Genomic DNA, 22,400 nt, shown 5'->3' with positions numbered 1-22,400 from the left:
AAAGGCGATGTATATAAATGCACATTCTTTCTTTAATATTAGTCTGAACCTTCCAGTTTTTATCTCCAAATCATCTAACGAAAAGAAAGTGGTGCTGCAAATTGGTCATGTGAGGCCGGTGGCTGATTGTCCAATCCATACCCTCTCTGGCACAGTGGAATTGCGATGAGGAAAAGTAATTCATGAGAGAGCAACAAATGCAGTAATGGCAAGTGCAGCCATTCGTCCAGGCTAATCACTACCCAGGGACCGCAGCTGTCAACCTCTCCACATCATGGAGGCTTGTCATTGCTATCCCCACTTCACACAGCTCTAACATCGGTTGCACGATAACGTGCAAACAACATCTTCAACAGAGACCGCTCTGCCGGTGGAAGTGCAGGTTTCCACAGAGAGAAGCTTCCATGCTGGCAGATCCACCCAGGCTACCTTGGGGGACAGGTGCTGCATCATCCACACACAAGGGGGTCATGGTCTACAGGGCTGTAGTAATACCCGCCCTCCTGTATGGCTCAGAGACGTGGACCATGTAGAGTAGACATCTCAAATCGTTTTAGAAATACCACAAACGATGTCTCCGCAAGAACCTGCAAATCCCCTGGGAGGACAGACGCACCAACATTAGCGTCCTCGTCCAGGCTAACATCCCCAGCACCGAAGCACTGACCACACTCGACCAGCTTTGCTGGGCGGGCCATATTGTTCGCATGGCCGACGCAAGACTCTCAAGGCAAGCGCTTTACTCAGATCTCCTACACGGCAAGCGAGCCGCAGGTGGGCAGAGAAAACGTTTCAAGGACACCCTCAAAGTCTCCTTGAAAAAGTGCACCATCCCCACCGGCACCTGGGAGTCCCTGGCCAAGTAAGTGGAGGAAGTGCATTCGGGAGGGCGCTGAGCACCTCGAGTCTCATCGCCGAGAGCATGCAGAAACCAAGCACAGGCAGCAGAAGGAGCGTGCAGCAAACCAGGCTCCCCACCCACCCTTTCCTCCAACGACTGTCTGTACCACCTGTGACAGACTGTAATTCCCATATTGGACTGTTCAGTCATCTGAGAACTCACTTTTAGAGTGGAAGCAAGTTGTCCTCGATTTCAAGGGACTGTCTATGATGATGACACAAGGGGGCAAGTGTCACCTTTGAGAGGGGAAATCTCCTCATCACTCCTCCTGTGGAGAGGAGGTGTCAGCTGGACAGGGCGCAGTACTGCCACCAAAACAGACAGAAGGACTCCTCACACCTGCCCAACCGCCTCATGAGCAGAAAGTTATGCAGAGCACTAGCTGTTATCCAGGAACCAGCCATGATACTTTTATAAGAACATAAGAAATAGGTGCAGGAGCAGGCTATTTGGCCCTGCGAGTCTGCACCACCATTTAATAAGATCATGGCTGATCATTCACCTCATTACCCCTTTCCTGCTTTCTCTCCATACCCCTTGATCCCTTTAGCCGTAAGGGCCATATTTAACTCCCTCTTGAATATATTCAATGAACTGGCATCAACAACTCTCTGTGGTAGGGAATTCCACAGGTTAACAACTCTCTGAGTGAAGAAGTTTCTCCTCATCTCGATCCTAAATGACTTACCCCTTATCCTCAGGTGTCACTTGTACCCATATGAAAATCCAGCTTTGGTACAGTAAACAAGTGTGTGCAAAGGATTGTGGGCCAAGGTGCCAAAATTCACAACTTAGGTTTATGATGGGACCCCCGAAGAAATGTGTGCAAAATTGAGTCCTACACTTACCTTTGCCTTCCAACTGATAGCAACAAGCACCTCCATCACTTGCATTCAGGTGGCAGTCAGCAGGGTGACTTGCTGGGAGACTTCTCACTGTGCAGATTGAATGATGTCCTTGTCCTTGAGTGCACAAACCTGCAGCTGGAACTTCAACCGAGGAGGCCACCTGGAATGGGTTGGCTTAGGAAATCTTGCCTTTTAATGTTTAAAATGAATGCCGAAGCCTGTGCAGTGACATGTCCTACAATTTTTAGGCAAGCTTTAAGGACTTTTAATTTTAAATATTCCCTTTCCTTTGAGCTGGAAACCAGGGCTGAATCAAGTTTTTAAAAATTCTTTCCTGGGATGTGAAGGTGCTCCCACAGAGCTGTTAGGGAGGGAGTTCCAGGATTTTGACCCAGCGACGATGAAGGAACGGGGATAAACTTCCAAGTCAGGATGGTGTGTGACTTGGAGGGGAACCTGTAAATGATGGTGTTCCCATGCACCTGCCCTTGTCTATCTAGGTCGCGGGTTTGGAAGGTGCTGCCGAAGAAGCCTTGGCGAGTTGCTGCAGTGCATCTTGTAGACGGTACACACTACAGCCAGGGTGCACCGGTGGTGGAGGGAGTGAAGGTAACCTGGTGTCCAGCATTTACATTGGATGTTGTATTTCTCATTTTAATACCATTGCAATACACCGTATTTAAGTCACTGTTACTTTCGATGAAAAATTGGAGGGCCATAATAACAGGCAGGGACATGACGGAACTCAGACTATTACCTGCCCCCCGACCAATCAAGTTCCACTGCAGAATTGGTGGGATATCGCTGTCCAGGTGTGTAGGGAACCTAGCTTTAATCAGTGGAGTTTTGGAAAGAATCAGCCTGCATGTGTCCCTCCCACGGTTTTTGCAGATGGAGGGGCTATTCTGACAAACAGCGTGAGTAATCGACATTGGCCCAGACATTGCGGTCGGAGGCTTCCCGCGGGCAATTGCCTCTGACCTGAAACATCTTTACGCAAGTACCTGGTGGTCCGAGAGGAGCGCGGGATTCCGGTGGGAGGGCCTTCTCTTCCCGTGCAGCGGAGTGCGCTCCCGTCCTCCAGGTTCCTACGGAGACGGTGCAGTCACGTGTGACTGCTCAGCCAATCAGGTACAGTATTCCACAGCTTTCCCATTAATAGCAACGGGAACTCCGTATCTACCAGTTCTCATTGCTGTTAATGGGAAAAAAAAAACAAACACACTAAACACCATAATAAAAAATAAAAAACACACCTCACATAACTAAAATTAATTGAAATTAAAGTTAATAAATGCTTTCGAAAAAATATATATTTTTCTGATTTTTTTAAAGTTTTGTAATTAGGGCTAAAATTAAACTTACCTGAGTGGGCTGGGTTTTTCACAATAAAATGTGTTTTTTTAATTTAATTTAATTATATTTTAGTGTATTTTAAAACTCTTATGCCAGTAAAAGTAGGCTATACACCTGCTTTTATCAGGCGCAGGAGTTTTGAGGACATTTGCTGGGCAAGATATGGGTAAATCCCGCAATCTTACCCTTGCAAATGCCCTCGCTCCCGAGATGCGGAGGATCTGTCGAGCTCCAGCTTGGCAGATCGGGAAAGCCGGTTTTCAGTGCATGCGCATTGTGCACTGAAAACCGGCTTTTGCGATGTCTTCCCGGGTCCGCACACTCCGCACACACTCCGTACACACTCCGTACACACTCCGTACAGACCCGGGGAGGCTGGGATTTCTAGGGAAGGAAGGAAGGAAAGAAAGAAAGAAAGAAAGACTTGGATTTATATAGCGCCTTTCACGACCACCAGATGTCTCAAAGCGCTTTACAGCCAATGAAGTACTTTTGGAGTGTAGTCACTGTTGTAATGTGAGAAACGCAGCAGCCAATTTGTGCACAGCAAGCTCCCACAAACAGCAATGTGATAATGACCAGATAATTTATTTTTTTGTTATGTTGATTGAGGGATAAATATTGGCCAGGATACTGGGGATCACTCCCCTGCTCTTCTTCAAAATAGTGCCATGGATCTTTACATCCACCTGACAGGGCAAATGCTACTGAGGCCAGTGCATGCACATGGACCGATCTCCAAAACCGAAAAAGATTTTGCTCCCGTCCAAGTGGGAGCTCAGCACCAAGTGCCCCAAGGCCCAGCTCCCCGATCCTGTGGATCTCCGTTACTGGGATTGGACCGGCCGCTGAGCACAAGATTGGGAAACCAACACTTTTGCCCCATCGGTCGGGGCTAAATTTGGACTCGGAGCAATGTGAGAACAGGCTACTCTTTGGTACAAAAATGTTTCTGACTACAATAACACAAATAATATTTGTATTTTATTTGAAGACACAACAGTTAGTATCAGACATAAACAGAATGGTTTGGCGACACAGACTGCAGAGCTTTACACAAAATATATTTCAAAAAGCTCTATTTAAAAAGTCAGAGTTAATCATTTTTGCAATTTGGAGTTAATGTTTGGTGATGTCAATCACCTGCTGAATTGTTTTGAAGCCTTCTCGCTCACAGTTACAGAAACTAGAATGTATTTGAAACCTGTATATTCCTGGGTTTATAGAAAAAAAGAAAAAAGACTTGCATTTATATAGCGCCTTACGCGACCTCAGGACGTCTCAAAACGCTTTACAGCCAATGACGTTCTTTTGGAGTGTAGTCACTGTTGTAATGTAGGAAACACAGCAGCCAATTAGTGCACAGCAAGCTCCCACAAATAGCAATATGATAAAGACCAGATAATCTGTTTTTGTTATGTTGATTGAAGGATAAATATTGGCCAGGACTTCGGGGATAACTCCCCTGCTCTTCTTCAAATAATGCCATGGGATCTTTTATGTGCACCTAAGAGAGCAGACAGCATCTCTGACAGTGCAGCACTTCCTCAGCACTGTACTGGAGTATCAGCCTAAATATTTGTGTTCAAGTCCCTGAACCCACAACCTTCTGATTCAGAGGTGAGAGTGCTACCAATGGATCCATGACTGACAATCTGGATCTGTATAACCCTGGGTCTGTGTAACCCTGGGTCTGTATAATCCTGGGTCTGTATAACCCTGGGTCTGTATAATCCTGGGTCTGTGTAACCCTGGGTCTGTATATTCCTGGGTCTGTGTAACCCTGGGTCTGTATAATCCTGGGTCTGTGTAACCCTGGGTCTGTATAATCCTGGATCTGTGTAACCCTGGGTTTGTATAATCCTGGGTCTGTGTAACCCTGGGTCTGTATATTCCTGGGTCTGTATAACCCTGGGTCTGTATAACCCTGGGTCTGTATATTCCTGGCTCTGTGTAACCCTGGGTCTGTATATTCCTGGTTCTGTATATTCCTGGGTCTCTGTAATGCTGAGTCTGTATATTCCTGGATCTGTATATTCCTGGATCTGTGTAACCCTAGGTCTGTATATTCCTGGGTCTGTATATTCCTGGGTCTGTATAATCCTGGGTCTGTATAACCCTGGGTCTGTATATTCCTGGCTCTGTGTAACCCCTGGGTCTGTATATTCCGGTTCTGTATATTCCTGGCTCTGTGTAACCCTGGGTCTGTATATTCCTGGGTCTGTGTAACCCTGGATCTGTATATTCCTGGGTCTGTGTAACCCTGGGTCTGTATCGTCCTGGGTCTGTGTAACCCTGGGTCTGTATATTTTTGGGTCTGTGTAACCCTGGGTTTGTATATTCCTAGGTCCGTGTATTCCTGGGTCGATGAGAATATTAAATTATTTTCATCTGAAAGGGATTAAATTTGACTGAAGTGCTTCCTACTGAATTAATCTTTGAAATGCTAATCCTTATCACTTGCAGCAGCAATATATATTGCAATTTGTAAAGCTAAGATATAAGGCTTGTGTTTCTGTTGGTGCTTTTAGTGTTAGTAAGAGATCTCTCACTCTGGTTCGTGCCCATTTATTTTAATGGTTTAATGCCTCCATTAAAACAGTGGATAAAAAAGTGTTATGCAAACACATTAAGCATTTGTCCCTAACAAAATTTCCTAAACGAGAGGTTGTCATGTCGGTTTGCAAATCAATGAAGGGATAATTCAGCTGTTTAGCATTTTGGAGTGCTGGTTCCAGAATGTCCTGGAAATGTTAACGAGAGGTTATGTGAATAAAGTCAGTCCTTTGATAGGAAGCATTGTTAACGCAGATTGCTTGTGGAAAATGCAAACATACAGCGCGTGATTGTGGTTATTTAGCATCTTTAAACATTGATATGGGAAGTCGCCTTTAGATAGCTAAAGTCAAATCGGCAACATTCACAAAATAAAACAGATGATTTAACTGGATGTAAAACAGTAATGACACCACAAGAGCAGCGTTTACCAGCGTTAGCTGCCTTAGTGATCAGTGTGCAAGGTGGGGTGAAATAAAGAAATGGGAAAAACAGTGTCAGTGTGAACTGGAGTTCCAGTGGGAAGTGGGGAGGAAGTGGGGGAATTTGGAGGAGATGGAGGGGGTAGAATGGTGTCTCTGGGAATGGGGGAGGGGAGAGAATGGTGTCTCTGGGAATGGGGAGGGGAGAGAATGGTGTCTCTGGAAATGGGGGAGGGGAGAGAATGGTGTCTCTGGGAATGGGGGAAGGGGGAGAATGGTGTCTCTGGGAATGGAGGAGGGGAGAGAATGGTGTCTCTGGAAATGGGGGAGGGGAGAGAATGGTGTCTCTGGGAATGGGGAAGGGGAGGATAACTGAATGCCACTGTGGCTATCACAGGAGCAAGTTAACAATCCAAATTATCAACAGTGATTACCAATACATATCCATAACAGCTTGGAAATCTCTCTAAATTTTGCCATAATCATTTGCTGAAAAAGTGCTGTACCTGCTCGTGACAAACAGCACTTCCAATGTAACTACATAGAAAGAAAGTACATGCATTTATACAGCATTTTGCATGCTCTCAGGGCATCTCAAGGTGCTTCACAACTAATCAGTACATTTAAAGTGTAGTCACTGTTGCAATATAGGAAATGCGACAGCAAGCTCCCACAAACAACAACAAGATAAATGGTCAATTAATCTGTTTTAGTGATGTTGATTGAGGGATAAATATTGGCCAGGCTGCCAGGGAGAACAATCCTGCTGTTCTTCGAAGAGTGCCGTGGGATCATTTACATCCACCTGGGGGGGCAGACGAGGCCCCGGTTTAATGTCTCATCCGGAAGACGGCACCTCTGACAGTGTAGCACTTACTCAGTTTCACACCGAAGTATCAGTCGTGATTCGATGCCAAATCGGTTGGAGTGGGGCCTGAATCAAGGATTTTCTGACTCAGAGGCAAGAGTGCTACCACTGAGACACGGCCAACACCTGCCACAGACCTGCAAATTTTAGTTGCTTTTAGTTGGCAGCTTTTTTGAGGCTGTGTCACATTTTTCTAGATAAAGTATGAGGACACAGTTTCCTCACTGCTTCTCTCTCTTTCCCCACCAAAATGGTCTGACTAACACTATGAAGAAAAAAGGCTGACTGTAGCTGGTGGATTCAATGTGGGTCTGATGATTAACTGTCACTTGTGGGCACAGTAGTTTTAAATGAACATAGACTCGGTATCATGCTGTGCCAATGTGCCAATGTCGATTCACAGAAACATCTGCGGGCTGGAATGGAGTGCCTTGGGAGGCAATGGAGACAGAGAGTGTGGGAAAAGGATGGATATTTGAGGGAGTGAGAGATTGAAAGGGAGTTGTTTTTGGGACCATTCTAATCTTTGTTTTATATATTCCCATGTTGTTCTGGATAAAGTGGAATCCAGCAGAACAGAGAGGGGGAAAAGGCAGGTTGAGTAATTGCTGGTGGATGGGTGCATGTCCTTGTTGACTATGTGAGCGGATCATATAGACTGAAGGTCTTTGGATCTATAGTGAAGCATTCAAAATGTTATTCAGCTGGAAAGATGAGAAAGCCAGAAAATACACTGTTGATATCTTCTGAACCAAAAATTTGGTTGTTACCTGGTGTAGTTTCAAGCCACACCCTATCGTTCATCCTCAACTGAAGTACTGTCCCACCTGAATTCATCTGATATTGAAGCCAGTTACTTTGGCGGCCAGCAACGTCACAGAATCCCGCCTCCTTTCTGTCATTTTTCATTATGTTTATACAAAGGCCCCCTTCAGACACAATATTGTACGTAAAGTAATACCAACCAGGTTTACAAGTATAAAATATTCCATTTCTAATATTAAAACAATCTCCCTCATTGGTGATAAACTTGTCAAATATAATCGGGTCTTCAGGTCTAGGATCAGTCGTGGTGATTTTGACAACAGAGAAGGCTGGTCTTTCTTTGCCTGCTAGTCCGCCCCCTTCCCCTGATTCTCCCTTCTGTCCTCTTGGCCCAGGTGGTCCAGGTTCACCGTCTGACCCTGATGGACCAACAAATCCTCTGGAGCCATGAGATCCCGGTTGTCCTGGATCTCCCTGTGGTCCCATCTTTCCCTGTTCACCAACAACACCACTGAGCATGCCTGAGGATAAGAAGAGGTGAAAGCTGAGTAAGTACACCTTAGAAATGTCACTATTCATCTTTTTCTTCCACTGTTCTTTACGATCCATCAGAATAGAAACAATCTGAATGGTGCAATCCATAACTAAATGTGGGCTGTTTCATTCCTTTGCGCTGGCCACTGGCAGCTAGATATCTAGTGAGAAATGCAGATTGATTTGAGGCTTTACCGAAACTAAGGGAGAGACCAAGGTTTGCTGGTTTTGGAACCAGAAAGTTTGCATTTATTTATTTATTTACAGCAAAATAAAGACTGGAGCTCTGAAAATCCTGTGGGAAGGCCTGATTTGTGGCTGTGTTAGGGGCAGAATGCATTTCAGCTTGGAATCTGCCCCATTTTCTGAGGTCATTTAAGTTCCACTGGGACAAGCCGTGGGCAGACCTTCCACTTCCACCCCGCCCCCCCCCCCCCCCCCCCGACTTCATGTCAAGAGCATGTGTCTGGGAGAGATCCAGCTTTTCGAGGAAGTTCCACCCTGCTAGGCCTGAGAGAAGGCAGAGGTTCTGTTATGGGCCTAAAAAAGGCCCCGAGCCTTTGGCAAACTCATGAAATCAATCCTGAAGGAAATCAATTACCTTACTCTCCAGAAACAAAGAGCAAAGACTTTGTTGCTTTATTTGTAATTTGCCCCAGAAGAACACTTGAAGTGGTATCTCCCACAGAGTGTGGCAGTTGCCATGCTTGAAGAAATGTATTGCAAAGTCAGAATCACATTTACCTTCATCTTCCTTCCGATTTCAGAAAACCTCTTCCTCGTCTGCGGCCGGGTGTAAAGGATCTGTGTTCCTGCATTGACCTGTTTAGCAAGTTCCATGTAGCCTATGTTTTTACTGGAGGGTGAGCCTCAGTCCCAAATATGGCCATCCAATGGTGCTCTTCCTGTAGCAGAACCTCCAACTCTTCAGCATCAAAGAGCAGTGATGCCAAAGTGCCTGCTGTGTCATTGGGAACTAATAGCCTGCTTCATCTGGCACCAGCTTTACTTTCTATGGTGAGCTGCAGCACTTTAGTGAGTGGGCAAAATTTTGGCAGATGGAGTATAATGTGTGAGGTCATGCACTTTGGCAGAAAAAAAATCAAAGAGCAAGTTATTATTTAAATGGAGAAAGATTGCAAAGTGCTGCAGTACAGCAGGACCTGGGGGTACTTGTGCATGAAACATAAAAGGATAGTATGCAGGTACAGCAAGTGATCAGGAAGGCCAATGGTATTTTGGCCTTTATTGCAAAGGGGATGGAGTATAAAAGCAGAAAAGTCTTGCTACAGTTATACAAGGTATTGGTGAGGCCACACCTGGAATACTGCATGTAGTTTTGGTTTCCATATTTACGAAAGGATATACTTACATTGGAGACAGTTCAGAGAAGGTTCACTAGGTTGATTCCGGGGATGAGGGGGTTGACTTATGAGGAAAGGTTGAGTAGGTTGAGCCTCTACTCATTGGAATTCAGAAGAATGAGAGGTGATCTTTTCGAAATGTGTAAGATTATGAGGGGACTTGACAAGGTGGATGCAGAGAGGATGTTTTCACTGATGGGGGAGACTAGAACTAGAGGGCATGATCTTAGAATAAGGGGCTGCCCATTTAAAACTGAGATGAGGAGGACTTTCTTCTCTCAGAGGGTTGTGAATCTGTGGAATTTGCTGCCTCAGAGAGCTGTGGATGCTGGGACATTGAATAAATTTAAGACAAGGGATAGCCATTTCTTAAACGATAAGGGGATAAGGGGTTATGGGGAGCGGGCGGAGAAGTGGAGCTGAGTCCATGATCAGATCAGCCATGATCGTATTAAATGGCAGAGCAGGCTTGAAGGGCCGTATGGCCTACTCCTGCTCCTATTTCTTATGTTCTTATGTTGACGTGGCGGATTTTGCTGTCGGCAGACAAGTGCTGCAGGGTGAGCCCTCTGAATACCCCTTTCATGTGCCGGGAGTTTATTTGAACTAAGGAGAGGGACTCCTGTTGAAAAATGTGTCTTGGCCCTATCCTGCTGGCTCAGGCATAGAAACATAGAAAATAGGAGCAGGAATAGGCCATTCGGCCCTTCGAGCCTGCACCGCCATTCAATACGATCATGGCTGATCCTCTATCTCAACACCATATTCCCGCTTTCTCCCCATACCTCTTGATGCCTTTTGTTTCTAGAAATCTATCTATCTCCCTCTTAAATATATTCAGTGATGGGCCATCTCAAGCCCAACTCATCTACAATTTCCTAATGAGATAAATTCGCCTCATTTAAGTTTCTGGACCTGGATTAGCATTTGTTCCTCCTCTCGTTCTTTTAAAAAAAAACTGTTACTAATTTATCAGGACAATGTACGCGGTTAAGCAAAATTGCCGTGTGTTACCTGCATCCCCTGTGTCGCCGTTTTCTCCGGGTCTCCCGTCCCTGCCTGGTGCACCTTGCATGCCAGGGGTGCCATCGTGGCCATCGGGTCCTCGACACACACCTGTACCAGCAGCCGCTCGGGATATCAGAGCAAGCAGCACCAGCTCCACACGCTTCATTGTGTCTGTAAAGAACAAGCAAACACTGACAGCAACATGGCATCGCTATTCATTATTCTTCACTTAACTGTACATCGCTGGTGCGCTGACATTGACTGGCTCGCATGAGTGAACATTAAATTGCAGCAGACGCTGCCTTTTCTAACAGGATCCCGCAGCTTAGGCACAATAGGCTCGAACTCCCGATCCCTGAGGTGCATGCAATTGTGGCGGAGTCATGGTGGGGGAGTGAATCTGAATTCAGGGCAGCACCTGGAACCACCAGACTTCTGTCCCTGATCCGGCGGGGGTGGAGGTGGGGGGCGGGGGCGGGGGCACTTCTGGTGCCCTCCACGTCCCAGCAGCAGTTTGAAGGGGTGGTGGTCCTGAGCTCTTCTGGGAATCCCACCATCCATGCTCTTGCTTGGCAGAGTGGGATCAATGTCTGCTGAGAGCAGATGTTGGTCCTATTCTGGGTCTGAAGTGGATCCCACAGTTAGAAGTGCAAATGGCTCTCACCAGCGGGACTAAATACAGAAGGGGGAAAGATCTGAAATTATCTGCTACCTCTTAATCCTGCTCTCCTTGGAGTGGCTGGGAGCTGGTCTGAGTTTGTATAGGGCCAGGTATGGGCACCCAACCCTATTCATCAAATGACCCCGCCCCTGGGATTTAGGGCGGGGCCAGTCATTGCCAGGTAAAAGCAGAGGCCTGTAGCTTTATTCCATTACACTTTCCTGATGCAACAACACCCAGGCATTTCTCCACCAATCCCCAGGCACTATTAGCTCAATCAAGCTTTTACTCTGTTTACCAATGGATAGAGCCAAAGGTGGGCAAAGGACATGTTTCAAGGACACCCTCAAAGCCTCCCTGATAAAATGCAACACCCCCACCGACACCTGGGAGTTCATGGCCAAAGGAAGTGCATCCAGGAGGGCACTGAGCACCTCGAGTCTCATCGCTGAGAGAATGCAGAAATCAAGCGCAGGCAGCGGAAAGAGGGTGCGGCAAACCAATTCTCCCACCCACCCTTTCCCTCAACCACTGTCTGTCCTATCTGTGACAGGGACTGTGGCTCTCGTATTGGACTATTCAGCCACCTAAGGACTCATTTTTAAAGTGGAAGCAAGTCTTCCTCGATTCCGAGGGACTGCCCATGATGATGAAACATTCTCACATTCACTAGCGATACTTTCCCATTACTCGGCTGAGAATGGCATATAGTGTCTCTCGTATTATTGTTCATCCAATCTTAACAGCTTCATAAAAAAGAAATCTGGGGGTTTTAGCCGATAATCTAGTGGGGAACTTGCACCAGATAAGCACAGCTGAAGAGTTGAATCATTCTAATTGTGCTCCTTCAATAATTTGGGGCTAATATTCTTGATGTTTCACTGCATTTATTACTGCGATATCAATGTTTATTCCAGTATCATAGAGCGTGAGCAAAACCAGTTGTCCGATTGTGTCCCTCAACGTTCACAGTCCGAGGACTAATGGATAAGGGACAGCTGCAGCGAAGCAACCAACCACACCATCGATGGATATTAATGGGAGACATCTGGCTTCGTTAACTGATGCGAAGCCCATCAGAGTAAATCTTCATCATCTTATATATCATTAAGTCTCACACCATTCATGAGATCGTTAAGCTCCATGGCTAGCCCACAACCAACCAAATTTAAACAGATTCGAACGAACTCTGAGAATTCCCTAAAAAGTAATCAGGAGAGGTGAAGCTGATGATAATTAGCTCGTGGAGTCTTTTTAAATGAGTTGTGCCATTTCATTACCAAACAGGGAATTAGGATAATGCTGATGAAATCATATCTCACTGATATTGTTCGAGGAATGGAGAGCAGACCCAAGTATAATTTATGGAAACATGGGTATCATAAAGCTTACTATAACTTCAGATGTTCATAAGCAAGAATTGAGCTGATACATGTCCCTATCACTCGCACCAGTAAAATCACGGAAAACAAGTGACCAAACGCAGAGAAAGGAAAGCCATAACTAGAATTCCACACACTGTATAGAGCAATTATAGGTACAGTTCCCTCAGTGACTCCCTGGTCCACTCCTCAATCACCCCTCACACCTCCTCCCCTTGCCACAGCACCTTCCCGTGCAATCACAGGAGATGCATCACCTGCCATTTCATCTCCACCTTTCCCACCGCCCAGGGCCCCAAACACTCCTTCCAGGTGAAACAGCGATTTCATGTCATGAAATGTCATGTCCACCTGTTCTATCTCCCTGGTAAATACTGAAGCAAATTAATGATTTAATATACCTGCCATCTCTCTATCATTACCTGTGGTATTATCCTATCAATCCCTTAGTGACCCTATTCCCATCCAAAGCTTCCTTTTTTTATTGATGTGCCTGTAAAATATTTTACTATTTTGTTTTATATTCCTTCATAATTTAATTTCTTAGTTCCTCTTTGCCTTCCTAATTGTTTTCTTGACACCTCTCCTAATCTTTTCTTCCTTATCATGCACTCCCCTGCTGTGTATGTACTGAATGTATGCCTCTTTCCTTACCCTCAGTTGCTTTATTCATCCATGGAGTCTCATTAGTATTTAGTTTGTTCTTTTCTTTTAGCAGAATATATTGTTCCCGCACCCTGTTGAACACCGAATAAATGTTTCCCATTGTTGTTCTACCATCATTTTGTTGCCAATATTGTTGCCCATTTTATTTTCCCAAGTTCTATTCTTAGCCCCTCAAAATGAGCTTTTCTCCAATGTATTACCCCTTCTCAATTATCACCTTAAAGCCTATTATATTATGGTCACTATTGCCTAGATGTTCTCCAACTTTTACTTCTCTTGTCTGCTCTGGTTCATTCCCCATGACTATGTCCAATAGTGATCCTTCCTTGCTGGGCTTTTTACATATTGGTTTAGAAAGGAATCCTGTACACATTGTAGGAACTCCATTCCCTTATCCCCTTTACCTACCTCTTCTGTCCAATTAATATCAGGGTAGTTGAAACCCCCCATGATTATTATTTTATGAGGTCAAAATTGGGTTTTGCACGGTGTCGCTTACTGCACGCGAGAGGCGGCTAACGGGCCGCAAGGGCCTCCCATCATCGATAAGCAGCATCGACACCTCGCCCTAAATTGAGTCGGCTCTTTGGCAGGGGCAATGCTGCGCCGACTAACGCCACCCACGTAGTGACGTCATCCAGCGTACAAAGCCTCTTTGACGCCTCTATTGCGAGATTTACTTTGACCGGCTGCTGTGCAAACAGGCGGCCGTACAGCCAGGACAAAGTTGTCGTAAAAGAGCGGATCTCGGGTGGAATCATTGAGAAAGGAAGGTAAATTTTTCTCTCCATTCTCTTCATTTATTTCAGCATGTTCTCATTAGTTTTAAGAGTGGGGAAGTGCGTGTGTGGATCGGAGAAGTTTTAGTTATTTTTTATTCTTCCCATTTCTTTTCTAGCATGGCGGCAGCCTCCCATCAGGAAATTCAGTCAACCTCCTGAGCTCCTGCCCGAGGAGGAGCATGCAACGCCATTTTTTAGTGTTGCTCTCTCATCTTTGGATATAAAAACTGAATATAGGACTTTGAGGCTGCGCCTAACGTCTGGCGGTAAAATCAGCACTCAGGCGGTGACACCGCCTCAAAAACGGCAGTATGGAATTTCGACTCCTAGGTTTTTTACTCATTTCCCTAATCTGTCTGCATATTTCTTCCCCCACCTCCCTTCCACTATTACATGGTCTGTAAACTACCCCTATTAGTTGATCTTTTATCTCTATCCACATGGATTCTATTTTTGTCTTGCTGATAGCTGTGCCACTTTTTTCTACGGCCATTATGTTTTCCCTAATAAGTACAGCTACTCCACCTCCCCTTTTTCCCTCTCTATCATTTCTAAATATCTTATACCCTGCACTGTTTAATTCCCAGTCCTGATTTTTCTTTAGCCATATCTCAGTAATCCCTACCATGTCTGGTTCCTCGCAACGCTTGATTACCTCAAGCTCCAGTTTTATTACAGACACTGTGCACATTGCTGTACAGACAGTTTAACTCATTTTTAATGGGATTTCCTCTCACTTTATGTTTAACCATCGTTTTAGACACCTGGGGGCCGAAATTCAGCCTCCCGAAAAGCCCTCTTACCGTCGGAAAGCGGCGACCAAGCAGCGGAGTCCAGTCACCGCCGATTTGGGGTCGAATGGCCGCCACCAGTGAAATTCACCTCGGGGGTTTTCCGGCCATCCCCACTTCTGCCCCGCTGCTACCGATCCCTCCTTAGTGCGTCATCAAAGCGTGCAGCGCCGATCTCCTGCACCTCCAGCCAAATTTAGCTATAAAAATCTTCGGGCCATCGAGCGGTGCCCCCGACAGTTTTTTCTGTTGGTGTACTCTGTTCGCTGTGTGTGTGACATTGCAGTGTGGCAGGCCTTAAAGGGGCAGGCTCACTGCCGCGGCCGCCATCTTATTTTTTTTTGACGGCCAACTGCCAGGCCGGCCCACCAATTATGCCCCCGTGGGTTTGGCCGGGCCGCCAACAGACAGCCTGGCACACCCTCCCCCTTCTTGGGCCCGGCCAAAGCCCTCCCTGCTGGCCCAGTGGACTGAACTAAAATAATTGCAGAGTTCGCAGCGGCTCTCCCCTTTAAGTGAAGGGGAGAGACGTGGTGACACACACGTGTCATGACATCATCAGTGCCAGGCGGATGACTGATAGCGGTGGAGACTCCGTCTCACCTCCACCTCCGCGTCTCTCGAGTGCTCACCGTCGCACTACCGCCCCCATTATGACCGACTTCTTTGCCGCCGGAAAAAATGACAAAGAGCTGAATTTCGCGCAGGAGGCCACTTCATGCACTCTGGTGGTGAAACCACAGGTGCGACCCACTTCAGGCGGCACTGAATTTCTACCCCCTCTTCTATAACTCTATGTATTCCCTTGCCATCAATGTCTTTATTTTTTCCGATGTGCTCATTTCCTGTTTTGTTTATGTTTAGGTTGGTTACGTTTACTGTGGATCCCTCCCCCCATCTATCTAGTTTAAAGCCTTTGCCACCTCCCTATTTACCCTTTCCGCTGGGACACGGGTCCCATCCTGGTTCAGGTGGAGCCCGTCCCATCGGTACAGCTCCTTCCTGTTCCAGAACTGGTGCCAGTGCCCCAGGAAAAGGATCCCCTCTTTCCCACACCAGCCCTTTCACCACGTGTTAATTCTCCTGATCTGACTGTTTCTATGTCAATTTGTATGTGGCTCGGGCAATAATCCAGAGATTATTACCGTCGAGGTCCTGGTTTATAATGTCGAGTCCAACTCCTGATACTGTTTCAGCAAGACCTCCTCCCTGTTCCTACCTGTGTCATTTGTTCCAGCATGGACCACGGCAACTGGATTTACCCCCTCCCTTTCCAAACTCCTCACCAGCTGTTGTGAGATATCCCTTATCCTAGCAACACACCCTTCTCGTTCTTGGATGCAGAGGACAATATCTATCCCCCTAATTATAGAGTCTCCTTTCACTGCCACATTTCTATTCTGCTCTCCCCCCCCCCCCCCCCCCCCCGCCCCCCAGACAACCTTATGAGCCATGGTGCCCTGGTCTGCATTATTGCTGTCCTCCCCGCAGTCTGTCTGTCTGTCCTCACAGGTAGCGAGTACATCGTACACCTGTTGGACAGGACCAGTGTCTGCGGGACTTCCTTCTCACCCTCTCCTAAATCCCTGCTACCCAACCCTAACACTCACGCCCTCTCTTTCCTGAACCTGTGCTTTCCTCTCGGGTGTGACTGTATTCTGGATAAAACTGTCCAGAAATTCCTCCCCCTCGATTATGTGTCAGAGTGTCTCCAACTCACACTCCAGCTCGAATACTCTGAGCCGGAGAGATGCGAGATGGGGCCATCTCCTGCAGACGTGTTTGCTCGGGACAGTCTCACTGTCCACAAACTCCCACATACTGCAGTCCAGACACACCACCTGCCCTGCCATATCTCAGTCTGGCCTTATTTAATTTATCTAATTAGTTAAAATCTTTATTCAATGATTATTTATAGTTATATTAATTAGTTTAACTAGTTAAGCTCTAAGTTGAATACAGCACTTTATAGTTTCCTGCACTTAGATTAAACCACAGTCCTAGGTTAGTGAGAAAAGCGAGAAAAAAATCCTTAATACTCACCAACCAATCACCTAGCTGCTGTCCTTGTTTTTTTTGGAAATCGTCGAAGCTTCTGCAGCCGCTGATACCTCCTCCAATTAGGTCCTTCTCCCATTTTTCCCAATTCCCACACTTTCCAAATTCCCAAATAAACCACTCTGTTTAAGTCCACTCTGGTTAAGACACACTGTGCAGAGCATTCTGTGCTTCTGCAGAACTATTTCTAGAACATCTCTAACTTGTTCCACTTTCAATGAAATGTCACAGACCGAAAACGTTAACTCTGTTTCTCTCCACAGTTGCTGCCTGACCTGCTGAGTGTTTCCAGGATTTTCTGTTTTTATTAAGGAATAACACATCTTGGGGTCAAGATGTCTTAAACACATTCCAGCCTGTGTGTTAGTTTGTGTGTATTTACAGTAAACAAACTAATTCGCAGCCCAATTTCCTATCTCATGGGACAGTAGTGTCCTCATTTTACTGGTTTACTTTATATCTATATTCATTCACAGGATGTGGTGTCGCTGGCAAGGTCAGCATTTATTGTCTGTCGCTAATTCCTTTCGAGAAGGTGGAGGTGAGCCGCCTTCTTCAACTGCTGCAGTCTGTGTGGTGATGGTAACAAGAGCTATTAGGGGAGTGAGTTCCAGGATTTTGACCCAGCGATGATGAGGGAATGGTGATATATGTCCAAGTCAGAATGGTGTGTAACTTGGAGGGGAACACGGAGGTGGTGGTGTTCCCATGCGCCTGCTGCCCTTGTCCTTCTAGGGGGTAGAGGTCGCGGGTTTGGGAGGTGCTGCCGAAGAAGCCTTGGCGAGTTGCTGCAGTGCATCCTGTAGATGGTACACACTGCAGCCAGGGGGCGCCGGTGGTGGAGGGAGTGGATGTTTAGGGTGGTGGATGGGGTGCTGGTCAATCAAATATGTCCTCGATGGTGTCGAGCTTCTTGAAAGTTGTTGGAGCTGCACTCATCCAGGTAAGTGGAGAGTATTTTATAACCTCTTGACTTGTGCCTGGTATGTGGTGGAGCGGCTTTGGGGAGTGAGGGGGTGTGGTACTCACCACAGAATCCCCAGGGGCCGAAATTGTCCACCGCCCGAAACGAGTCGCACCGACCGGTCTTGAAGTGCTCCGTCCGTCCCAATGCATGGGGTGGGCAATCCGGTGAAATTCGGCTTTTTAGCTGATGTTGCTGTGGGGAGAGGAGCAGAAGTGGGGGCGGGTGGGAGCTGCCAATGCTCAAAGCCATCAGCACCATGAAGATGACATCATCACGCTGGTGTGTCACAACGTCCCTCCCCTTCAGTTAAAGGGGAGAGCTGCTGCAAACTCTGCAGCCACTTCAGTGGCAAACACTGGGCCACCAGGGAGGGCTTCGGCTGGGCCAGCAGTCTGGCACCCAAGAGGGTGGGCCAGGCTGCCTATTGGTGGCCCGGCCGAATCCGGGGGTAAAAATGATCAGCCGACATATTAGTCGGCCGAAAAACAAAAAACATGGAGTTGCCGGCAGTGCGTCCTCCCCTTTAAGGGCAGCCGCACCGCCCAGCCACCAAGAGTGTACCAACGGCAAAAGCTGTCAGTGGTACCGACCAGTGGGGGCGGCATTCTCGCGGGGCAATTTCGAGAAGGGGTTGCCGCCAGTCCGTAAGAGTGCACGGCGCGGTGGGAAAACGGGCGGAATGGCCCCCTGCATTGCACCAAAACTGAAGAAAGGCAATATCTGAAATGATAGCCTCTCCATGGAGACTCGGCAGCCAGTCCACACTGACCTGTGGCCGCTGCTTTCAGGCAATTTTGGCCCCCCAGTCTCTAGGAGCCATTGCATTTATGTGGCTGGTCCAGTTGAGTTTTTGGATGTTGATGGTGGGGGATGCAGTGATGGAAATGCCAAAGGGAGGTGGTTAGATTCTCTCTTGTTGGAGATGGCACTTGTGTAGCGTGAACATTACTTGCCACTTATCAGCCCAAGCCTGGATGTCATCGAAGTCTTGTTGCATGTGGGCATAGACTGCTCCGCTACCCGAGGAGGTGTGAATGGACTTGTACACTGTGCAATCATCAGCAAACATCCTCACCTCTGATCTTATGATGGAGGGAAGGTTATATTTCTAGCTGTAGAAATCTCTGCCGGGCGGTGGTTGAAAATAAGTGATGTTGCTTTGGTCGCCTGTTATACGCCCCGCCCGATATTCGGTTCCACTGACTGTCACGCGGGCCGTGTAACAGGTGCCCCTGCATTACTACCCCTGTCGCGCTGCCGTCCAAGACAAATTTCTGCCCCAGAAAGATCTTGTACAAAAAGAACCACAGCACTGCCCTTCCACACGTGACCGCTGCTCCATCTCTTTGCACTGATTCTATCTACCAATTAAAGTGAGGAATTAAAGTACACCCGAGACAGCCACTCTGACAGGCTGGTTCTCGTTGTTTCGAAGCTATCACTTAAAGACACCTTCATCTGTAAATTATTAATAGCTACTTCAATAAATCTGTTAAAATATATATCAAATTACATTCATTTCATTCCCCAAAATGACTTCTGAATAATATAAGTTCAATAAGAAACAAAAAGGAAGCGGGGAGCAGGAACAAGTCTAAGTTAGTGCAGACAGAAGTGGAGTTCAATCAATTGAAACACTGCTCTCTGTCACAGTTTAGAAACTGCTTGGCTGAGGTGAACCCATTTAAAATGCTACAAAAAATCCTGAATCTAGGGAGCTGTGAGCCAGAACATTTCTGCTCCAATGTCGGCAATTTCCATGCAACTTAAAGGTATAAAATTTCTAATGGACAGGTCTCTGAAACTTTCACTTACCTTAAAAAGTAGTCCTTGCAGTAAAGGAACAGGCGTTTCACACACTCACAACAAGCCCTTCAGTTCTGGGAATGACATTTACAGGGGAGAGGAGGGGAAATTACACAGTTGTTGCGTAACTTTCTCCCGATTACCAATCAGAGAGAAGGCGGGCTGTCTGAGCCAAGGTCTTGTGGTTCCCTGAGGGGGACAGGCTGTTAAGTCTGCCTCCAGGAGGCTGGTTAAATTCATGAGTTTTATTCTTTTTATGAAGGGATTGTGTGCTGGAACAAAATATTTCACCTGTAATTAAAGGGAAATTCTGCTTTTTCTTTTGACTCCTTGTGTTATTTAAATGTAATCAACAAATCCAATGGGCTCAATTTTGCCCAAAGCTGGTTTTGCCAGAGTTATGCCCGTTTACCAGAACTACTCCAAAAATAAATGTGCCAAGTTTCCCCGCTCTATTTTTCAAAATTGTCGCCGCGCAGCCTATCCAGTAGCCTCGGGGGGAGGGGGGGGGGCGGGGTGTGGAGCCTACCGTCTGCGGCAAAAAAACAATGCCGCCCCTTCTGCGCATGCGCGAAGAAAAGGACGTTTTTGCAATGATTCCTATGCATAGTGTAAGCATCGGCTCCCCAAAGATTGTTGGATATCTGGACATCTTGTTTTAATATTTCTCACTGAGAAAAAGCTGACAGCCTGTTGTGGGAGGGGCCCAGGTACTTTTCCATGTTGTACTCGAAATCCACATCTGATGGGTCTGGAAAGTTACAATGGCCAGGAGAAGGCAACGCATCACAGGCATCGGCAAAGATGGAGGGTCCATTGTTAAGCAATGTGAACTGGTCAGTGATCAAACCAATACCTGGAATGAGATAACCCCGAGAGGCGGGAAACCAGAACAATAAAAAGCCATTAAGCCCCAGACCTGTTGGAAGTGAAACCCCATCCCCAGCCATCCCTGGAATACACATGGACCTCTCAGACAGACGCCTCGAAACAAGGAAAACTGTATTGGGACAGAAAAGGCAAACAGACTTTGGATATAAAAGGAGGCCACATGCCATCGCTCTCTCTCTTTTGCGCTCGCTTGCTTCACCTCGACAAGGACACTCCACTCCGTCTGGAACGGAGAGAAGAAATCATAGACAGCATGGAACCGGAAGAGACATGTTTTCACCAGGAGAAGCAGCGAGTAAGCCAGCGAATCGGTGAGCATCATCCCTGCCCACGCATCTTTAAGATCGCAGCCACTGTGTGAGGAGGTGTCATGTGTTCTCCCAATCAAGCCTTAGAAGGGTTTTAGTGGGGAGGTTTTGCTGCAAGGACCATAGGGGTACGCCCAGCCGGTTGGTACAGATTTGGGGCACACTATGGATCCGAGCAGAGGGTTTAGACGTTGCGTACTTCGCGATAGGGGCGGTTTAGACACACTAGGGTATTGGATTGTACTACATCGTCACTGTGTTTACTTGTAGTTTTGCTGTGTTGAGGTAACTTTAATAAAACATTGACGGTTGAGACCGAGGTATTTGTCTGTGACACATTCATCTATTCAGTACAGTAATCACTCCCAGGTCTAGAACTAGTGTAACGTGGGGTTGCGTCGAAAACACCAAAGGGAAACCATTTACAGTAGTACAGCTCTTGGTCTGCATTTTTAAAGAACCAGTTGTGTGTGAGAACTTTAATTCTTATTAGAAAAATCGGAGCAGCAATACAATATGCATTGCGGTGCAAGGACCAAGAATTTCTTACAGGATGAAGTGGAGGCACTAGTTACTGTAATTGAGGGCAGATGGCAGGAGCTGGACACCAGCAGAGTTGACAAAAACTGGCACAGACATCAGGTTACGACCCCTATGACATGCAAAAAACTAACCTAAAAAAATCATAACTAACTGAGTAACGCTAGCACACATTCCTTGGGGAAACTTTAATTTTTAACTTGCGCCTAAAAAAGCGGTGCACGCCAAACAAATGGTGCATATCACTGGGGAAAATTGAGCCCATAATATAAGCTTATTATAAAATAAAAACAGAAAATGCTGGAAACACTCAGCAGGTCAGGCAGCATCTGTGGAGCGAGAAACACAGGGGGAGAAATTGGGCTACTTTGCGCCTGTTTTAGTGCCCCCAGAGGGTGCTAAAGGGGCGCAAATGAGTTAACGACTGGGAGCGGCGCGGTTAATGATTCCTGCCATATTGGGTGGGGTTTTAGCGGCGGCGCTACGGTGTTGTGCCTCGATTTCCTGCATCCAGAGATCGTGATGTCATCGCTACGCCCATCACCACATTAGCCTCCCCCCACCATCCCCGGCAGCTGCAGGAGGCGTTACCGGGGTCAAAGGCCGAGTGCAGGAAAAAAACATACCCTTTTGTTGCCGCTCCGGATGTGGTTTCTTCACAAGGGCGTGACCGTGATCGCTCAGGTCGGCGCTCTGCTTGAGTACCGGGCTGATCGCACGGCACCCCTCTCCCTGGTGGTCCAGGTAAGTGCCTTTTTATGTTGCGGGGTCGGCAACGTGGGCCTGTCCCCTTAATTGAGGCAGGAGCCTCTTGGACATGGCGGCCAAGTGCGTAGCGCTGCCGAGGCGTCTGCCCCGTTACCGCCCCAACACTCCACTTTCTCCCGGGAGCGGTAACCCGAATTTCTTGGGGGGGGCGAGACTTC

At 46.9% G+C, this 22,400-nt stretch overlaps 1 protein-coding gene across 1 annotated transcript; it reads right to left on the bottom strand.

The window, feature by feature from the left end:
- Nucleotides 1-4,070: 4,070 nt before the first annotated feature.
- On the bottom strand, nucleotides 4,071-19,808 carry LOC139228768 (complement C1q subcomponent subunit A-like). Its single transcript, XM_070860110.1, has 3 exons — nucleotides 19,745-19,808; nucleotides 10,629-10,793; nucleotides 4,071-8,237 (listed from the first exon to the last, which is right to left on the bottom strand). The coding sequence occupies exons 2-3, from the start codon at nucleotides 10,786-10,788 to the stop codon at nucleotides 7,648-7,650; spliced, it is 750 nt and encodes a 249-aa protein (XP_070716211.1). The 5' UTR covers nucleotides 10,789-10,793; nucleotides 19,745-19,808; the 3' UTR covers nucleotides 4,071-7,647.
- Between the last annotated feature and the right edge of the window lie 2,592 nt (nucleotides 19,809-22,400).

Source organism: Pristiophorus japonicus, chromosome 18, assembly GCF_044704955.1.
Source record: "Pristiophorus japonicus isolate sPriJap1 chromosome 18, sPriJap1.hap1, whole genome shotgun sequence".
NCBI classification, from domain to species: Eukaryota; Metazoa; Chordata; class Chondrichthyes; family Pristiophoridae; genus Pristiophorus; species Pristiophorus japonicus.
This window is presented reverse-complemented; position numbering and strand designations above follow the sequence as displayed.

Coding starts and splice junctions, on each gene's coding strand:
- LOC139228768 (XM_070860110.1), bottom strand. CDS start 10,788: ATGAAGCGTGTGGAGCTGGTGCTGCTTGCTCTGATATCCCGAGCGGCT. Junction 8,238..10,628: donor CGGCGACACAGGGGATGCAG/GTAACACACGGC, acceptor TCTTATCCTCAG/GCATGCTCAGTGGTGTTGTT.